General features: G+C 25.9%; 2 protein-coding genes across 2 annotated transcripts; one reads left to right on the top strand and one right to left on the bottom strand.

Moving 5' to 3' along the window:
- The first annotated feature begins 1043 nt into the window (after nucleotides 1-1043).
- LOC113789767 (uncharacterized) lies at nucleotides 1044-3705 on the top strand. Its single transcript, XM_027339347.2, has one exon. It carries the CDS (start codon nucleotides 2274-2276, stop codon nucleotides 3180-3182), a length of 909 nt encoding a protein of 302 aa, XP_027195148.1. The 5' UTR covers nucleotides 1044-2273; the 3' UTR covers nucleotides 3183-3705.
- On the bottom strand, nucleotides 3621-10185 carry LOC113789597 (uncharacterized). The gene is made up of 3 exons (XM_075820104.1): nucleotides 8862-10185; nucleotides 4031-7096; nucleotides 3621-3938 (listed from the first exon to the last, which is right to left on the bottom strand). Exons 1-3 carry the CDS (start codon nucleotides 10039-10041, stop codon nucleotides 3820-3822), a joined length of 4365 nt encoding a protein of 1454 aa, XP_075676219.1. The 5' UTR covers nucleotides 10042-10185; the 3' UTR covers nucleotides 3621-3819.
- Nucleotides 10186-16247: the final 6062 nt, after the last annotated feature.

Here is a 16247-nt window from a genome sequence, read left to right as displayed (position 1 = left end):
AATCAGTTAATCATTAGTATATTAGATAATCATTTAGTTATTAAAAAAAAAAAAAAAAAAAAAAAAATTAATCAGTTTATCATTAGTAAATTAGATAATCATTTAATTATAAAAAAAAAAAAAAAAAAAAAAAATTAATCAGTTTATCATTAGTAAATTAGATAATCATTTAATTATAAAAAAAAAAAAAAAAAAAAATTAATCAGTTTATCATTAGTAAATTAGATAATCATTTAATTATAAAAAAAAAAAAAAAAAAAAAAAAAAATTAATCAGTTTATCATTAGTAAATTAGATAATCACTTCATTATAAAAAAAAAAAAATTCAGTTATCAATAATCAAAATAATACATTTAACATACAAATATCTAAATATATATAAATTAATCCCCCAACATTCTTTTTAAAAGCAAGGGGATGTAAATGGATGTAAAAATATAACGTCCTTTATGAAAAGAATTAATTTAAAATATTTAAAAAAAAATGAATAAAAATTGATTAGTCTGTTTTTTGACTTTAAATCGTGAAGTAGTATTTTTTATGTTTTTACATCCATAAAAATTAATGATCATGAATCTGGAAATGAATTGACTAATTTTTTATTTTGTTTAATATGTCTATAAATACATTTCCATTACGGAAGCGGAAATACCTATCGCTTTGTTACTATTTGTTTTGTATTCTATGAGTGTGTGTACATATATTAGATAAGAGTGAAGAAAAAATCTCTATAAAATTTCAAAACAATAACTTTTTACCATAATAAATATGTATTTTTATCAAAATAAAAATAGTGTCATTATTTTTATTTTTATTTTTTTACACCATTAAAACAAAATATCTCATTCCAAGTATAAAGGCTAGAATATTTTTTTTCCACCTAACACACATCCATTTTCAATTCACTGATTTTTTTTCAGAGAAAAATATATTGTTGTTAGTGATTTCAAAAAATGTCGAACATGAAACATTATATTTTTAGATCAATAATAACTAAAAGAAAAATATAGTGAAAATATCATCATCATCATCTTCATAATAATAATAATAATAATAATAACGTATATTCTCATACATTACAAATTTGAAATGAAAAATAGAATTATGGCCTGTTGGTTTGGTTAATATTGTTTTGAAAATGAACGAACTACCCGTAAAAAAAAGTAAAGAAAAAAAAATGAAAGGAAAGTAAAGAAAAGTAAAATTTATTTCTTCTTCAATACACCGACTCGATGCACAACATCGTAAATTACATACATACAGGGAATGAGAGAAAAAGAGAGAGAATCTCTCGAGATTCTAGAGTGTATAAGATTTTGTACGCTGACTTGATAGAATTCTTTTATATTTTTTTTTTTTTGTGCGCCCACTCTCTTTATACGCATTTAATATTTTTGGTTAGTTTTCATTTTGGCGATGGTTGGTTGGTTGAATTTTTTTTTCTATTTCATTTTTTCTTTTCGTGACGGTTATCCTGTTTGTTTGGTTTTACCAAGCTAGTTTGACTTGAAAATTTATCATCATCAATATTTTTTTTCTTTATCTTCGATCTGATTGTCATCTTTCCATTAATGTTTATTACATTTCGTTTCAATCGAAAATTGCGCCAGGATATTGGATTTTAAATAATACTGAATCTATATATAAATTGAAAAAAGATTGTCACAACGTTGAATCAACTGACATTTGATCATCATCATAAACCATTAATGATTGACAATTGTCTCAAATCGGTTAATACGCCTTTTTTGTCTACTTGAAATTTCAACACTATTTTTTTCGATTATTGATTTACAATCATTTTTATTTTATTCCGTTTTGAAGGATTTTTTTTCTTCTTGAAATGATTATAATGTTCAGCTCAAAAAGACAAGAAAAAAACAAATGTTCAATGTAATCAAATTTGAATTATCAATCGTCCATTATGAATAACTTATTATTATTAAATTAATTTAATCAACAATTCATTTTCCTGTATCAATAATTTTATTTACATCATCAAATTTTATTGAATCATAATTTAAACTAAATAAATTTGATTAAATTATCATTATCATCAGAATTACGTCCATCGAACATTAATTCGATTAATGTTAATTGAATTAATTCAAATTATCATCATCATCATTATCCAAAAAAGTCTCATAGTTTTTTTGAATTTAATTTAAGAATGTCATTTTGTTTTGTCGTTTATCAAATTAATGAGTGTGTGTGTGTGTGTAAAAAAAAAGTTTACAGAATGTAAAGAATTGAACAAATAATCTGTAACAATAATGCGTAGAATGTTTTTATTTGATGTTAATCAACCTAAGACGACAACAACAACAATAACAGAAACCAGAAACAATCATTATCATAATTATAATCGAAAACTTTTATCAATTATCAATAAAATGTTTGGATCATCAAAATCGAATAAATTTTTTTTTGAATCACATGATGATGATGATCATGGAAATTTAGATGATAATTTGATTGATAGAATACTTTATCAATCACAACATTCATCTAGACAACATTATCAACAAGATCCATCATTATCCTCTGATGAAGATTATAATATCAATAATATTAAATGGTTATATACTAAACGATATCCACAATATTCAGCAACATTAAATCAACAAAATGAAATTGAACATCATAATCACTATCAAACACAACATCAGAATATTCATCACAATTTTGATGATATTACTAATAATGTAATTTTTCAATCAGATCATAATCATAATCCTCTTAATCATCATAATCATCATCATCATCATCATCAACATCATCAACAACAACAACATTCACAACAACAACAACAACATCAACAACAACATGAACGTCATCATACTAATAATCCTCAAAATGTATTACAACAACAATCACATCAACAATCATCATCGACAACATTGAATAATCATCAATCGGAAATTTCAACACAAAATTTAAATACACTTATTTATGATAATGATCTTTTAACCGAACGAGAACGTGAATATTATAAAGATTATGATCCAATGGTTGGATATCGAATAGCATTATCATTAGGAATTATTATACTTATATTCATAATATTTGTTCTCTATAAAACACATTGTCAAAATAAAAAAAATCGACGATTATTGATGAATGCACAACAAAATATTCAAATGTCAAATTTACGAACATCTACAACAACTAATGATTTATAGCAGTATATTTGTCAGCCATAATAAAAAAAAGTAAAATGAATGTAGATTTTTCTATAGAAATTATAAAAACATATTAAAACATTACAAATCATCATATTTATAAAACTTATTATACAAAATTGAATAACAAACAAATACAAACAATATACAAACATATTAAAAAAACAAAATTCGAGCTAAATAATTTGACCTTATTCATATATTTATTCATCTATTCATATGGGAAATATTCTGATTTTCATCAAAAAAAAACATTCTCAAATCATTGGATCTTGTTTATCTTTTTATTTTTCGTAATTATTACTGTTCGGATATACATTTATCACAATTTTATTGTTGTTGTTAAGCTAATAATCTTTTTTGTTCGCAAATGATCTTTTTTCCCCCATTCTTAATTTAGTATTAATACTTTTTTTCAATAAAATTATACATCATTTATTCTGTGCCATTTGAAGAAAAAATTTGTTTTTAATTATTATAAATCTCATAAGGTAAGAAGAAAAACAATAAACAATAAAAAAAAGTCAAAAATCAAAGTAATTTAAATTAAATTTAAAAATAATCAATGGATTATTATTATTATATTCCGTAGTTTCGCATTTCAATCAGCAACAAATTTTAAAATACCATTTACGATTTATCGATTTCGATTTCGTTGATATGGTTGTTGTTTCTGTTTTGCTGCCGTCGGTAATGATATTTTGGCCGAACTTATCTCATTATTTAGTTGATGATGATAATGGTTAAGCTGATTACCTGTAAAAGCGACAAATCAAATTCACAATCAAAGTTATATTTAGAATAATTGATTTTTTTTGCCTTGTTTTTGTTTTTGTATCACTGCTTACAATTTCGATTATTCAAACCATTATATTGATTGTTTACGGCACCAAGTATTTTACATTTAGCATCGGCTACTATGGATGTTGTTGCTGTTGTTAAATTTGATTGTGATTTTGATGGAAAACATTTTCGAGCGGCCATCGCTGCTGATTGTATATGATTTTGTTGTTGTTGTTGATGATGATGATTATGAACACCAAAATTAGATTCAAAATTTACATCAATATCATCATTATTATCCGGTGGAATAAGTATATCAACATCATTTCCCACAATGACAACGTCATCATCATCTTCTTCAAAACAATCATCAATGATAATATCGTTATGATTATTATTATTATTATTATAAAAATATAAACCGCCTGACAAATGTTTATTCGTAAAATTCCTATTCACTAACTTATTATGTAAATGATTTGGCTGTTGTTGAATATTGGCCGCTGAAGATGATGATCCATGATTATCGTCAAGGGCCATTATTCTTGTTGCCATATCTTTAGAAAAATAGCGATGATTTTGTGTTGTCTGTGGAATTCGTTTTGACTGCTGTTGTTTATGTTGATTATTATTGTTGTTATTATTGAATTTATGATTCACTTTAAAATGTTGATGATGTTTATGATTTGCTGGCGCTGTTAATAATAAACTAGGTTTCATAATTGTTATTCCATTATTATTTTGATTATTATTATTATTATTATTATTGTTGCTACCGTTGTTTTTGTTGTAGTTATCATTATTATTGGAACAAACGATTGCCATTGATGATGATCCTAAACCTGATTTTGTTGCATTCATATCACTGTTCATCATTAAATGATTATGATGATGATGATGATGATTATGACCAGATGTTGCTGATGATAGATTATGATGATGGTTAAAACAATTTCGTTCGTTTGATTGTTGATTATTTGATTGTTTTTGTTGTTGTTGTTGCGGATGATGATGATTATGATGATGATGATGATTTTGTATGTTTGTTGATGTTTCGATTGATGAATTTAATGGTTCATTACGTAATTGACGCATAAATGTATTGACTGATGATGCTGCACCGAATGGTAAACGATTACGTTTTGGTGGTTGATAATAACCACGTTGACAACACCAATCACCATGTTTATCATTACGAAAAATCCATGTCTGTGAACAATTCATACAATGACAGCATTGATTTTGTTTCAATCCATTATTACCGATTGTATTTGTTAACGGTTCGATGTCAGATAATTTTGTACTGCTAAATATTGTATCTAATAAATGATCAGTACTACTAGCACGATGACCACTTTGTAATGATGTCATCGTACGAGGTAATTTTGTTGATGATTGTAATTGTTGTTTATGATCATAAACATTTAATGGTTGTTGATTTGAAATGTTTGTTCGAAAATATCTCGGTAAATTGAAACGGGTAGTTTTATTACCATTGGAAAAAAGATTAGTTCGATTATTAGTTAAATGATTATTTGGTCCAGCCATATAATCGGCTGGATGTAATGAGAACCATGATGTCATTTCTCTTGAACTAGTCAACGATGGATGCGATTGATTGGGATGTTGATGATGATGATGATGATGTTGGGATGCTGTCATTCGTAATCTTTGTTGTTGTTGCCAACGCAATGCAGCTTTTTCCGCTTGTTTCCAATGACGATATTCATCGCACATATCTTTGAATCGTACTGACATTGCAACAATGATCAAACAGATGACCGATAATGCACAACATGATCCAATTAATATATATGCCAATCGTTCGGTTGTCAAACGATATGATGGATTTGTTGGTGTCGTTATAATACCAATATTCATATGTGTTGATGTTGGTGTCGGTATTTGTGTTGATGTAGATATTGTTGTAATATTTCTATCATTTGTAGCCAATTCATTTAATTTTATCGAATGTTTTGCTAAACTATCCTTATCATCATCATTGAATAAAACATTCGTTGATCGATTATTCCAGCCAACACTTGTATTAGATAATCTCGATTCATCCGAATTAAGATCAAAAAATATATTGGTATCAGAATCAATGTTATTAGACATTGTTGTTGTTGATGTTATGTTTGGCATAAATTTAAGATTATCATCAATAATTATTGCATCATTTACTTCGAATGGAATCGTTTCCTCTATTATTGTAGCTATAGTTGATACTGTCTGATTTTGTTTGGATCTATCATTATGATTATATGATTTTGATGGATATTGTCTATTTTTATCAATTGTTTGATTTTTATATACAAAAATTGGTGTCAAATTTGGCCCTTTTGTTGTTGTTGTTAAATTTTTGATTCGTATTTTTACTGCAGATCTTGATGTCGTTAATAATGGTCTTATTGTTGTTGTCGTAGTTGATGATGTTTTAATCGGTTTTCTTAATGATACAAATCGATTAGGTGAATGACCAAATAAAGATAAGTCATCATTATTTTTAATGATTGTCATCATCGAAGATGGATGTCTTGTTGGTATAAATTTTGTAACATTTCGATTAATTGTTTGAGTACCTCGAATTATTGGCGATATTTTTGGTGTCCAAAATGGTTTCGGTGTTGTGGTTGAATTTTGACGATTATGATTATGATGTTGATGTTGATGATGATAAATATGACTAGGTTTTTCATAAGGACGATGTCCAATAATGATTGTTTCATTCTTAATCTTATCAGCTGGATCATTGAATTTTATTTGATGATTATTATTTCTATTGCTATTATTATTATTATTATTGTTATTATTAGGTTTTTGTTCTAATAATGGTCGGAATGGTAAATGATATGGTGGCGCTAATATCGGTTTTCGATTTGTTAAATTCTTTATCCATTGATCTAAGTGATCTTCTTCATTTATTGATGAATCACTAACAGTGATTATATGTTGACCGATTTGTTTATTATTATCATTATTATTATTGTTGCTTTTATTATTAAAATCAATCGATTGATATAATAAATCACCACCATTACTAACTAGATTGAATGAATCGCTTATAGATTTTGTTTGATTTAGTTGTGCTTTTTTGGCATCCAATTCTTTTTTCAATAATGCGGCCAATTCTTTTTATTAATAGAATCAATGATTTATTCGATGATAAAAATAATGTGATGACATAAATGAAATATCAAAAAAAAGAGAACAAAAAAGAAAATCAAATGAATATTTGTTAATAAAGTTGAAATAAAAATAATTTCATTATATTTTGTCATATCAAACAATCGAAATAAAAAAATCTAATTCAATTCAATTGAATTAAATTCAAACAACAATCAAACTCGAAGAGAAAACAGAAAAAGTTTACTTTATTTTCATCTATATTATTGTCTATTGCCTTGTTTTTTTTTTTACTTAATTTTCATCATCCCCATCACCCAAATTGAAATAATCAATCATCCATCGTGATTGAATATATATTGATTTTTGTTGACATATAAATTATCAGCATCATGTTATATATACTATTGGTAACTTATCAAGAATCCTCAAATATATATGCTAAAAATAATAAAACTTTGCACACATTGTAGATCAAGGACATTCAAACAACACACCGATACAAACAAAATAAAATAGAAAAAATTAAAAAAATAACTAGACCAAAAATTTTGAGAAAAAAACCGAACAATATTTATCGAATGAACACATTGTATCTGAACAAATTAGACATGAGTATAAGAAGATAGAATGAGAGAAAAAAGAAATGTCAATCAACCAACAGAAACTGAGGGGGAGGAAGGAGAGGGAAAGAGAAAAATTACATACAATAAACAATCACATTTGTCCATTGATTTTCACTGTCATCCTGGTCCATTATTCGTTTGTTATTACATAGTTGACACGAATTTCATCACCATCATCATCTCATATATATTGATATAACTATTCTTTAAGGCCTGTATGAAAACTGTATTGTACTTGTTAATGGTAACAATGATTTTTCTTATATGAATTGTCAAATATAAACCTATTATGTCATATTGTAAAAACAATGGATGAAAATTTTTCTATTAAAATTCCGTGAAAAGTTATGCTTTTGTCAAGATTTGTTCAGAATAATTTGGCAAAAAACGTTAGATCAAATAATAGCTTACAATGACAAGTTTTAGATATTTGGAAAGAATTTTCCTCCAACAAATTTTTGATTTATTCTATGTTCGGTGAATTTTTTTTTCTACATACGTAATGAAATTCTTTAAATCATTTGATGATCTAATAAGCTATTTTCAAATAGTTTTAGGCAAATTTTTTAGCCTATACAATTGCAAATGGTAATGTGTTTTTTTTTGTTCATGTTTTTCTATGATATGCATGAACGAAATCGATAAAAGTAAAAAAAAAATATTGTAATCAAATAAAATACTGAAAAATTGAATCGGATAAAAAACAACCAAAAAGAAAAAAACTATTTTAATATTAATGATGATGTCGGGCCTAAATTTTGACAATTTTATTCTTTAGTTTTTTTCCGACATGCCAAAAATGGTTGAATAGATTAAATCATCAACAACAACAAAAAAAAACATTTTTGATCAAATTTCACTTGTTCCGTATTCATGATGTGAAAATTAAAATATTCACACTATTTTTTTTGGATGTATCGTTGTTGATTCATTTTAGCGAAAATGAAATGCCAGAAATTTTTCAATTTGGTTTTAGGCACTTATAAACAATAATAATATTATTTGCATACATTATATTTGTTTTGTTTTCTCTTCGATATAATAAAATGTTGCAAAAAAATGAATGATTTTCATCATTTCATTGAACGATATTTGCATACAAATTAAGTTAGTGGGATTTTATTTTTTGAATCATTTTACTCACCATCTTTCTGTTTATGTTTAAATGTATTTAATGTTAGATTTTTTCGATTTTCGGCCATTTGTTTTAGCATCATATGTATACCTGGATTTAAGAATTTTATTTTCGATGCTACGGTCGTTAGTTTGATTGTTGGATTCATTGATGTAGCTTTAATAATTTCGGATAATGGTGTTGTTATGAATGATGCTGTAATTGGTGTTGGTGTTACATCAGTCAAAACAATAGGTTTTTCACCAACATTGACAACCACTTGAAATAATGTTTTGTTCGGATGCTGTAATATTGATGATGGTGTCCATTGTTGATTTTTTATCATCATTGGTTTTGTAAATAATACCGGTAATAAAATTTGCGTTTTTGTTGTTGTTGTTGTCGTCGTCGGTGCCGTCGTTGTTGAATACATTGCTGTTGTTGATGAAAGAATTTGTCGAATTGGATTAAAAATCATTGGTCTCGAAATTAAAGGAAAATTATCACGCTTAGTAGAAATTTTTGATGTTTGTGTCGTTGGTGCTATTAGTGTTGGGTTTGTTGTTGTTGTTGTTGTTGTTCTATTTGAATGTTTTTGTTGAATTTGATGATTATGATGGCGATGATGATGATGATTATGAAAAGGAGTAGAAGAAGGTCTAGATAAATTTGTTCTTTGTTTTATGGCCATTGTTTGTTGTGAATTATGATCATTTTGACCATAAAATATTTGATTCTGTAATTTTTGTTGTTCTTTCGCTTTTATTGCAGCTGCCATAATAATACGTTTGATGAATGCATCGTGTGTTTCACGACCATTACGAAATAGGCGATCGATTAATGGATCGATGGTTGTTGTCATTGTCATCGTCATCATTGTTGAGTTATACTGCATTGGTTTTGGCACTGAAAACAATGAATTCTGTTGAATTCTTGATGGCAATAATTTTTTCGAATTTGTAATGTTTTTTTCATTTAGAATCCTTGTTGGTTGTGATATGATTGTCTTTGTTTTTGTTGAGGTAATATTTTTGGAACAATTGTTTTTTGTACATTTTGTCGTGATGTTAAATGAAGAAAACAATGGTAATGATGTTGATAATGATGATGATGATGTTGGCAAAGATGGCCAGGTTCGAATTCTATCCTGGATCATTGTTGTTTTAATGTTGGCACCGGAAGTTGTCGTTTCGGCTAAAATAATCGTCATTGTTGATGTTAACAATGACAAAATCAATATTAAAATTAATATTTTAGGCCGAAAATTATTTGTTCTACAATAATAAAATCTATTATATTTATTGGAAATTTGTTTCAATTGATAATATGATTGTTTTTTGAATGAAATTTGATGAACAATAAAACAACAACAACAATAACAAGAATGGCAATGACGATAATTGTCGATGAGCAGCATATCGTTGATAAATGATTATAATGAATCTGATTATTATTATTATTATTATTCGTTTGATTATGATCAATGATGATGATGATGATGATGATGATGATGGTAATAATGATATTGGTGATGATGACATTGACATTGGCGACAAAATAATGACAAATGATTTCATGATTTGTAAAAACATGTATATCATATCGATGTAATTGTGTTAAAATGAATTCAATTTTTTTGGAATTTCAAAAATCAAAGAAAAATGTGCGGGAATAAAAGAATTCGTTCATCGATTTTAATGGATAAAAAATAAAATAAAAAGAACTGGTCGATCGATCGATTTGATCAGTTCGATTGATATTCATACCAACATTAAATTTTTAAAAAAATTATATCTAACCGTTATCCATCAATCGATCAACTTGAACGAATATTTTTGTTGTTGTTGCTTTTTTATTCAAAATATTTTCTCAAAAAATATATTCAAATTAAGATTTTCACATGCGAAAAAAAAACAACAACAACAATAATAGAAAAAAGAAAAGAAAAAATCTAAACTGATTCCACGAGATTTTCTATTGATTGAACATTTAATCGTCAAGTTAAAATCTAAACTAAATATCATTTTGCCGCCGATGATACTACTGGGGTTACACTTCTGATCATCATTCATTCATTGTCTCTCTCTCTCTCTCTTTCTCTTCTTTTTTACTGTTGTTTCATTTCCATTCAATTCCATTTCGTTACGTTTCGTTTCGTTTCTTGATTCAATTTTTGTTTTTCTTCATTATCATTGTATTTGCTTGCCTTCCGAAAACAACAACGACAATAATATAATAACAAACATTATTTTCTTTTTTACTTCTTTATTTCGTTTGTTTCACTATACATTTATTCATTACGGTTGTTGTTGTTGTTGTTGTCTATCTGACATTTTACCTGACTGATCAGCTGTAGTACTTTCCTCGCCATTTTTCTCTTTTTTGTTATTGTTGTTCTCTTTGGTTAATATTTACCGTATCCGTATGGTTGTTATTTGTGTAAAACAAACTTGTTGTAAAAAAAACGAACAAAAAAGAATTGTTTTTTCATCATCATCATCATCGATGAGATAAGATGATGCTGATGATGAAAATAATTTCATTCAAAGAGAACGATAAATCTAGAGAGAGAGAAAGGTAATAAATATGTTCTACACATTAATAAGTACCAAATTTTATATTAAGTTTTTGTTTTTTTTTGTTTGGTTTCAATATATGATCATAAAGAGAAGAAACTGAGAAAAAAAATCAAATAAATTAATTTAATTTAATTTGATGATTTGATTGTTAGTTATTGTTGTTGTTGTTGATTTTCTTTTTTCATTTGTTCAATTCCTTTTCTGATATCAGATGTCTATTTTATTTGGATGGATTCATTGCTGTTTTGTAGGGTTTTGTTTTGTTATGTATCACTATGTCATTGGAATACCTATTCTTCTTTCTTTTTTTTGCCCTGATAATATCAGTTAGTTAGATCTGTCTGACATCAATATGTAATGTGGATAGGTTGTATATGTTGTATAAATTATCATTTTTAATGAATTTTTTTTTCAATTTTGTTGTTGATAAAAACCATTTTAAATATTGATATAAATGATTCGTGAAGATGTACGAAAAACAATCCAAATTTTATTATTATTTTGTTGTTATCAATAAATCATTTTTTTTTTTTGGTCTAAGCATAAATGAATTGAATATCTTTGTAGTGCCAAAGAAAAAAAAATTTCAATTTATAAATTTTTTTTTCACATCATATATCACATGAAGCAATGAAAAAAAAGGAAAGAAATCAAATATGCAAAAGAATCAGCTATCTGAATGGCTACAATTTAATCGATTTATGTGAAAATAATATACAATTTTTTTTTTGTATGAATAGAAATCATTTATCAATCTTGTGAAATATTTTTTTCAAGATGAAAACATTTGGATAATAATTAATATTGCTGTTGTAAATTAAGAATCAATGGGAAAAGTTTTTTTCCACTATTGATAAATCCAATTGAATTTTTGAATTTTGAATTTATAAATTCAGTGGAAAAAATTAAAATTGTTTTCCTGATTCTTTCAATAACAACAACAATAATTTTTTTATGATGAATTTTAAATTTACAGATGTCTAAATGTTTAATTCGATTGAAATCATCAATGAATAAATAAACAAAAAATTAAATTTCAAAAGATTTGTTCATCTTAAACAATGAATGATGTTGTTGTTGATTTGATTTAATAAACTAAAATCAAAAAAAAATCTTTAAAGAATAAACATACACATTCACACAAACCCACAAAGAAAGAGAGAAAAAGATCTACAACACATCTGTAACGACATTTATAAATAGAAATATTTAGATTATAACAAGGAGAACAAATTTGTACAAATTGTAACAAAACATGAATACTTTATGCTTGAATAATTTGATCATCATTTTTTTTTCTTACCATTGAACAAATTCTATCATCATTTTTCAATCAATTTTTTTTCTAGCCTCCCTCCTGCTTATTTGTTTATTTATGTTTTTTGATTTGAATTCATGTTTTAAATATTTTCGAATTGGAAAAAAACAAATCTCTTTTAATTGAAATAAACATAAACAACGGATGGAATAAATATCTTATATCAAATAATTATATAAATATTGATTGTTTATTTTCACACAAATGCCCTTTTGGACAATGTGTTTTTGTTTAAAATTAAATTAAATTGATATAAAAATTGAAAAAAAGAAAATCGGAAATTGAAAATTAAACATAGAATCGAATAGAGAATTTTGGTTCAAAAAAAAATTCAATTATTCAATTTAAATTGGCCAATATTTTTTCCCATGTTGTTACAGATGGAAAAACTGTGACAATAATAACGATGACTACAGAAAAAAAAATGAAAAATGAAAAAATGAATAATTTTTTTTCAAGTAAAATGATCTAATTTTTATTTGCAAAACATGCCAACCATGTACATAATAATTGTTCCGTTACAGTTTCCTATTTTTTCCACTATTATCATCATCATCATCATCATCAATGATCATATAATTCGAATGATGGTTACGATAATGACAAATGAATTTTCGGTCGTCTATTTTTTTTCTCTATTCTTTCTTTTTTTCGTTCTTACTTTAGTCATTCTAAGTGTCGATCAACGAATGTTTTTTTTGTTGTTGTTGTTATTTGTTTCTCATTTGTTTTCATCTCCACATACGACATTTTCAATCATTGTGTATCTTAGAAGCAACAGCCCGAACATAATTCAATCTTGGTTGCACAGTAAAAAATAATGATGTCGAATTAACCAAGAAAAAAAACAAGAACACCGATCTCGACAGCAAAAAGAAGAATAATGAAAAAAAAACATCGTTTTTGAATACAAATGATGATGATGACAATAACAATGATGTGACAGTAATTTCGTCTATTCGTTTTCCGTCTTATCAGTCAATTTATAAATTTTTATTAAGAAAATTCGAAATTCGATATAAAAAAATTCTCGATATTAATTCTTTTTTTTTGAAAACAATTTATTCATATTTAGCCATATGATCAGACAATGATAAAATATGACATAAATTTTCAATTTAAATTTCAATCTAATGAACATTGACATCCGTTTTGTTTTGTTCGGCTGAATAAAGCAAAAACGACGAGCCAATGAACAAAAATTCTTATGTTGAAAAAAATAAAATAAAATAAGAAATAATACAAAACAAAATATGCTAATGAATTATAGCTAATTGAATTACGACACAATGATTCATTACAATGTTTTTCGGTTTATTTACTATGAATTATTAACAAACGAAAAAAAAACCGTTGAGCATGGACGATTTTTCTGCTTTTTCTACTTGATTTCCGTGTGTGTTTGTGTATGTTGATATTCAACCCTCTCTCTCTCTCTCCCTCTCTAGGTTGTCGAACCACTCAAAGATATTCCCTTCTGTACATTGCATAAATTTATGTGGTTTAAAGAAGAACGAAAATTTCTTTTCTTTTTGTTTTGTTTTCATTTCGAAAATTATCATCACTAGAAATGTTGAAATGATTTTTGTTTTTGCTATCGTTTTCTGGAGCAAATGAGTGATAGGAACAATAATTCAGTTTAGTTTTTATTTGAAAGATAATAATAAATTATTTTTCATTATTTTTCTTCCATATCCGGATACCCCAAAATGATAATAATAATAATCATCATCATAACATGTTTGTTTGTTTGTTTGTTAAAATCTTACAATCATATTCTAGGAAAGAAATTATTCAATGAAACGTTATAATTTGCAATTGAATTAATCATTAATTGTTATGATGATGATGATGATGATTACTATTATTGTTATTATCAAAATTATCTTCACAAGATTATTATTATTATTATTATCATTTTTCATCATAATTAGATTTGATTGATTGATTGATTGATTTCTACTGAACAATGTATTTGTTTGTTTTTCTTGTGAATTTTCTTCTGTTCATGAAATTTGTTCTTGAAAATTTTGTTTAAAAAAAATGATTTCATATTTTTGCCAAAAAAAAGATCTATTTATCTGAAATCAAAATATAAAAACAAATCATTGTTGTTTTTTTGTTCTTTATCAAAAATCAATTATCTATGGTATTGTCAATGATAAGTTTGACCTTCTATTTTTAATGAATAAATTCCATTAGTAAAATAAAAATTAAAAAAGGTTACGGTTTTTCATTTCTTTTTTTCAACCAAATTTATCGATATAATCGATTATGATATGTATGATTGAATTCATTATGATCGACTAACGATTCACAAATAAAATGACCATTTTTTTATCATTAAAATTTATTGTTTTTTTCCAATTGAAACAAACAGAAGAAGGAAAAATGATTATAATGGTTATATTAATTTTTCGTTTTTCGTTTTTTTTTGTAAAAATTCTTTTGAATCAATTGTAAATCGTTTTGGAAATTCATGATCATTCATTATCAATAGTCATAATAATCACAATATGACCATTAGTAATAAATTTAATTGATTGATCATTTGATGATTTTATAATTTTCTATTAATTATTATTATTCCAATGAATGAAAATCTTTTCAATGAAATGAGAAGAAAAAAACTATTCCACAAATTGAAATTCGATTGTATTCATCAATCCTATCAATAGAATTTTCCATTGACACTTATTGTTCCTATTGTGATAATTTTTTTCTATCTAATCAATAATTTGAATAATAGAGATAAAAGAAATCGATAGATGGATGGATGGATGGTTGAATATGAGAAATTTTGATTAAAATGAATTTTTTATTCATAATCATTGTTAATCATGAATGAAAATGATTTTTTTTTCCAATGAATGGTACGAATTCATTTTCGTATGATTCGAATGAATGAAAAAAACTAACGGGAAGAATGAAAATACAAGAAATTCCAATCTATATAGTTTGACTAGGCGAAAAAAATGATGTGACAATAAAATTCAATCAAATATCGACCAAAACAACAACCGAACAATAATCGAACGAATCGGTGATAGGCATGAAACAAAAAAATAAAGGTTGTCAATACCAGCCGGCATCCATTAACCCGAGAAGAATTGATTTTAAATTTAGGACGCAAAACTAAATCAATCAACATTTATGAGATTTAATCACAAACAATGATTGTGACGAATGTCAGATACACACACACACAATACGATGATCATCGTTATTGGAAAATTCACAAAAATACCCGAATAAAATCGATCGATAATTCGGCTATCCGTTTCAACAATTCGTCATTCAATCCTGTAGGTCAGACATTGAACAATTCATATGTAAAGGAAAAAGAAAGAAAGAAGGGGATCGATTGGAATTGAATTATTTTGTTACAATGTGATGATGATGATGATGATGAGATTTTTCAACAATTGTCTATCAAATTTTTCGAATAAGTCGAATACAGACATAAGAAATGAGGAAAAGAAAAACAATTCGAATGTCATCAAATTGAAATTGAATTTC

The sequence above is a fragment of the Dermatophagoides pteronyssinus genome, unplaced genomic scaffold (assembly GCF_027571235.1).
Source record: "Dermatophagoides pteronyssinus isolate colony J.1.1.1.1 unplaced genomic scaffold, Derpt_VIB-CSIC_2022.12 sq0005, whole genome shotgun sequence".
Classification (NCBI taxonomy): domain Eukaryota; kingdom Metazoa; phylum Arthropoda; class Arachnida; order Sarcoptiformes; family Pyroglyphidae; genus Dermatophagoides; species Dermatophagoides pteronyssinus.
The sequence above is the reverse complement of the archived record's forward strand: the minus strand, read 5'-3'. Positions and strand labels throughout refer to the sequence as shown.

Coding starts and splice junctions, on each gene's coding strand:
- LOC113789767 (XM_027339347.2), top strand. CDS start 2,274: ATGCGTAGAATGTTTTTATTTGATGTTAATCAACCTAAGACGACAACA.
- LOC113789597 (XM_075820104.1), bottom strand. CDS start 10,041: ATGACGATTATTTTAGCCGAAACGACAACTTCCGGTGCCAACATTAAA. Junction 7,097..8,861: donor TAAACATAAACAGAAAGATG/GTGAGTAAAATG, acceptor ATTAATAAAAAG/AATTGGCCGCATTATTGAAA. Junction 3,939..4,030: donor TGGTTTGAATAATCGAAATT/GTAAGCAGTGAT, acceptor TCGCTTTTACAG/GTAATCAGCTTAACCATTAT.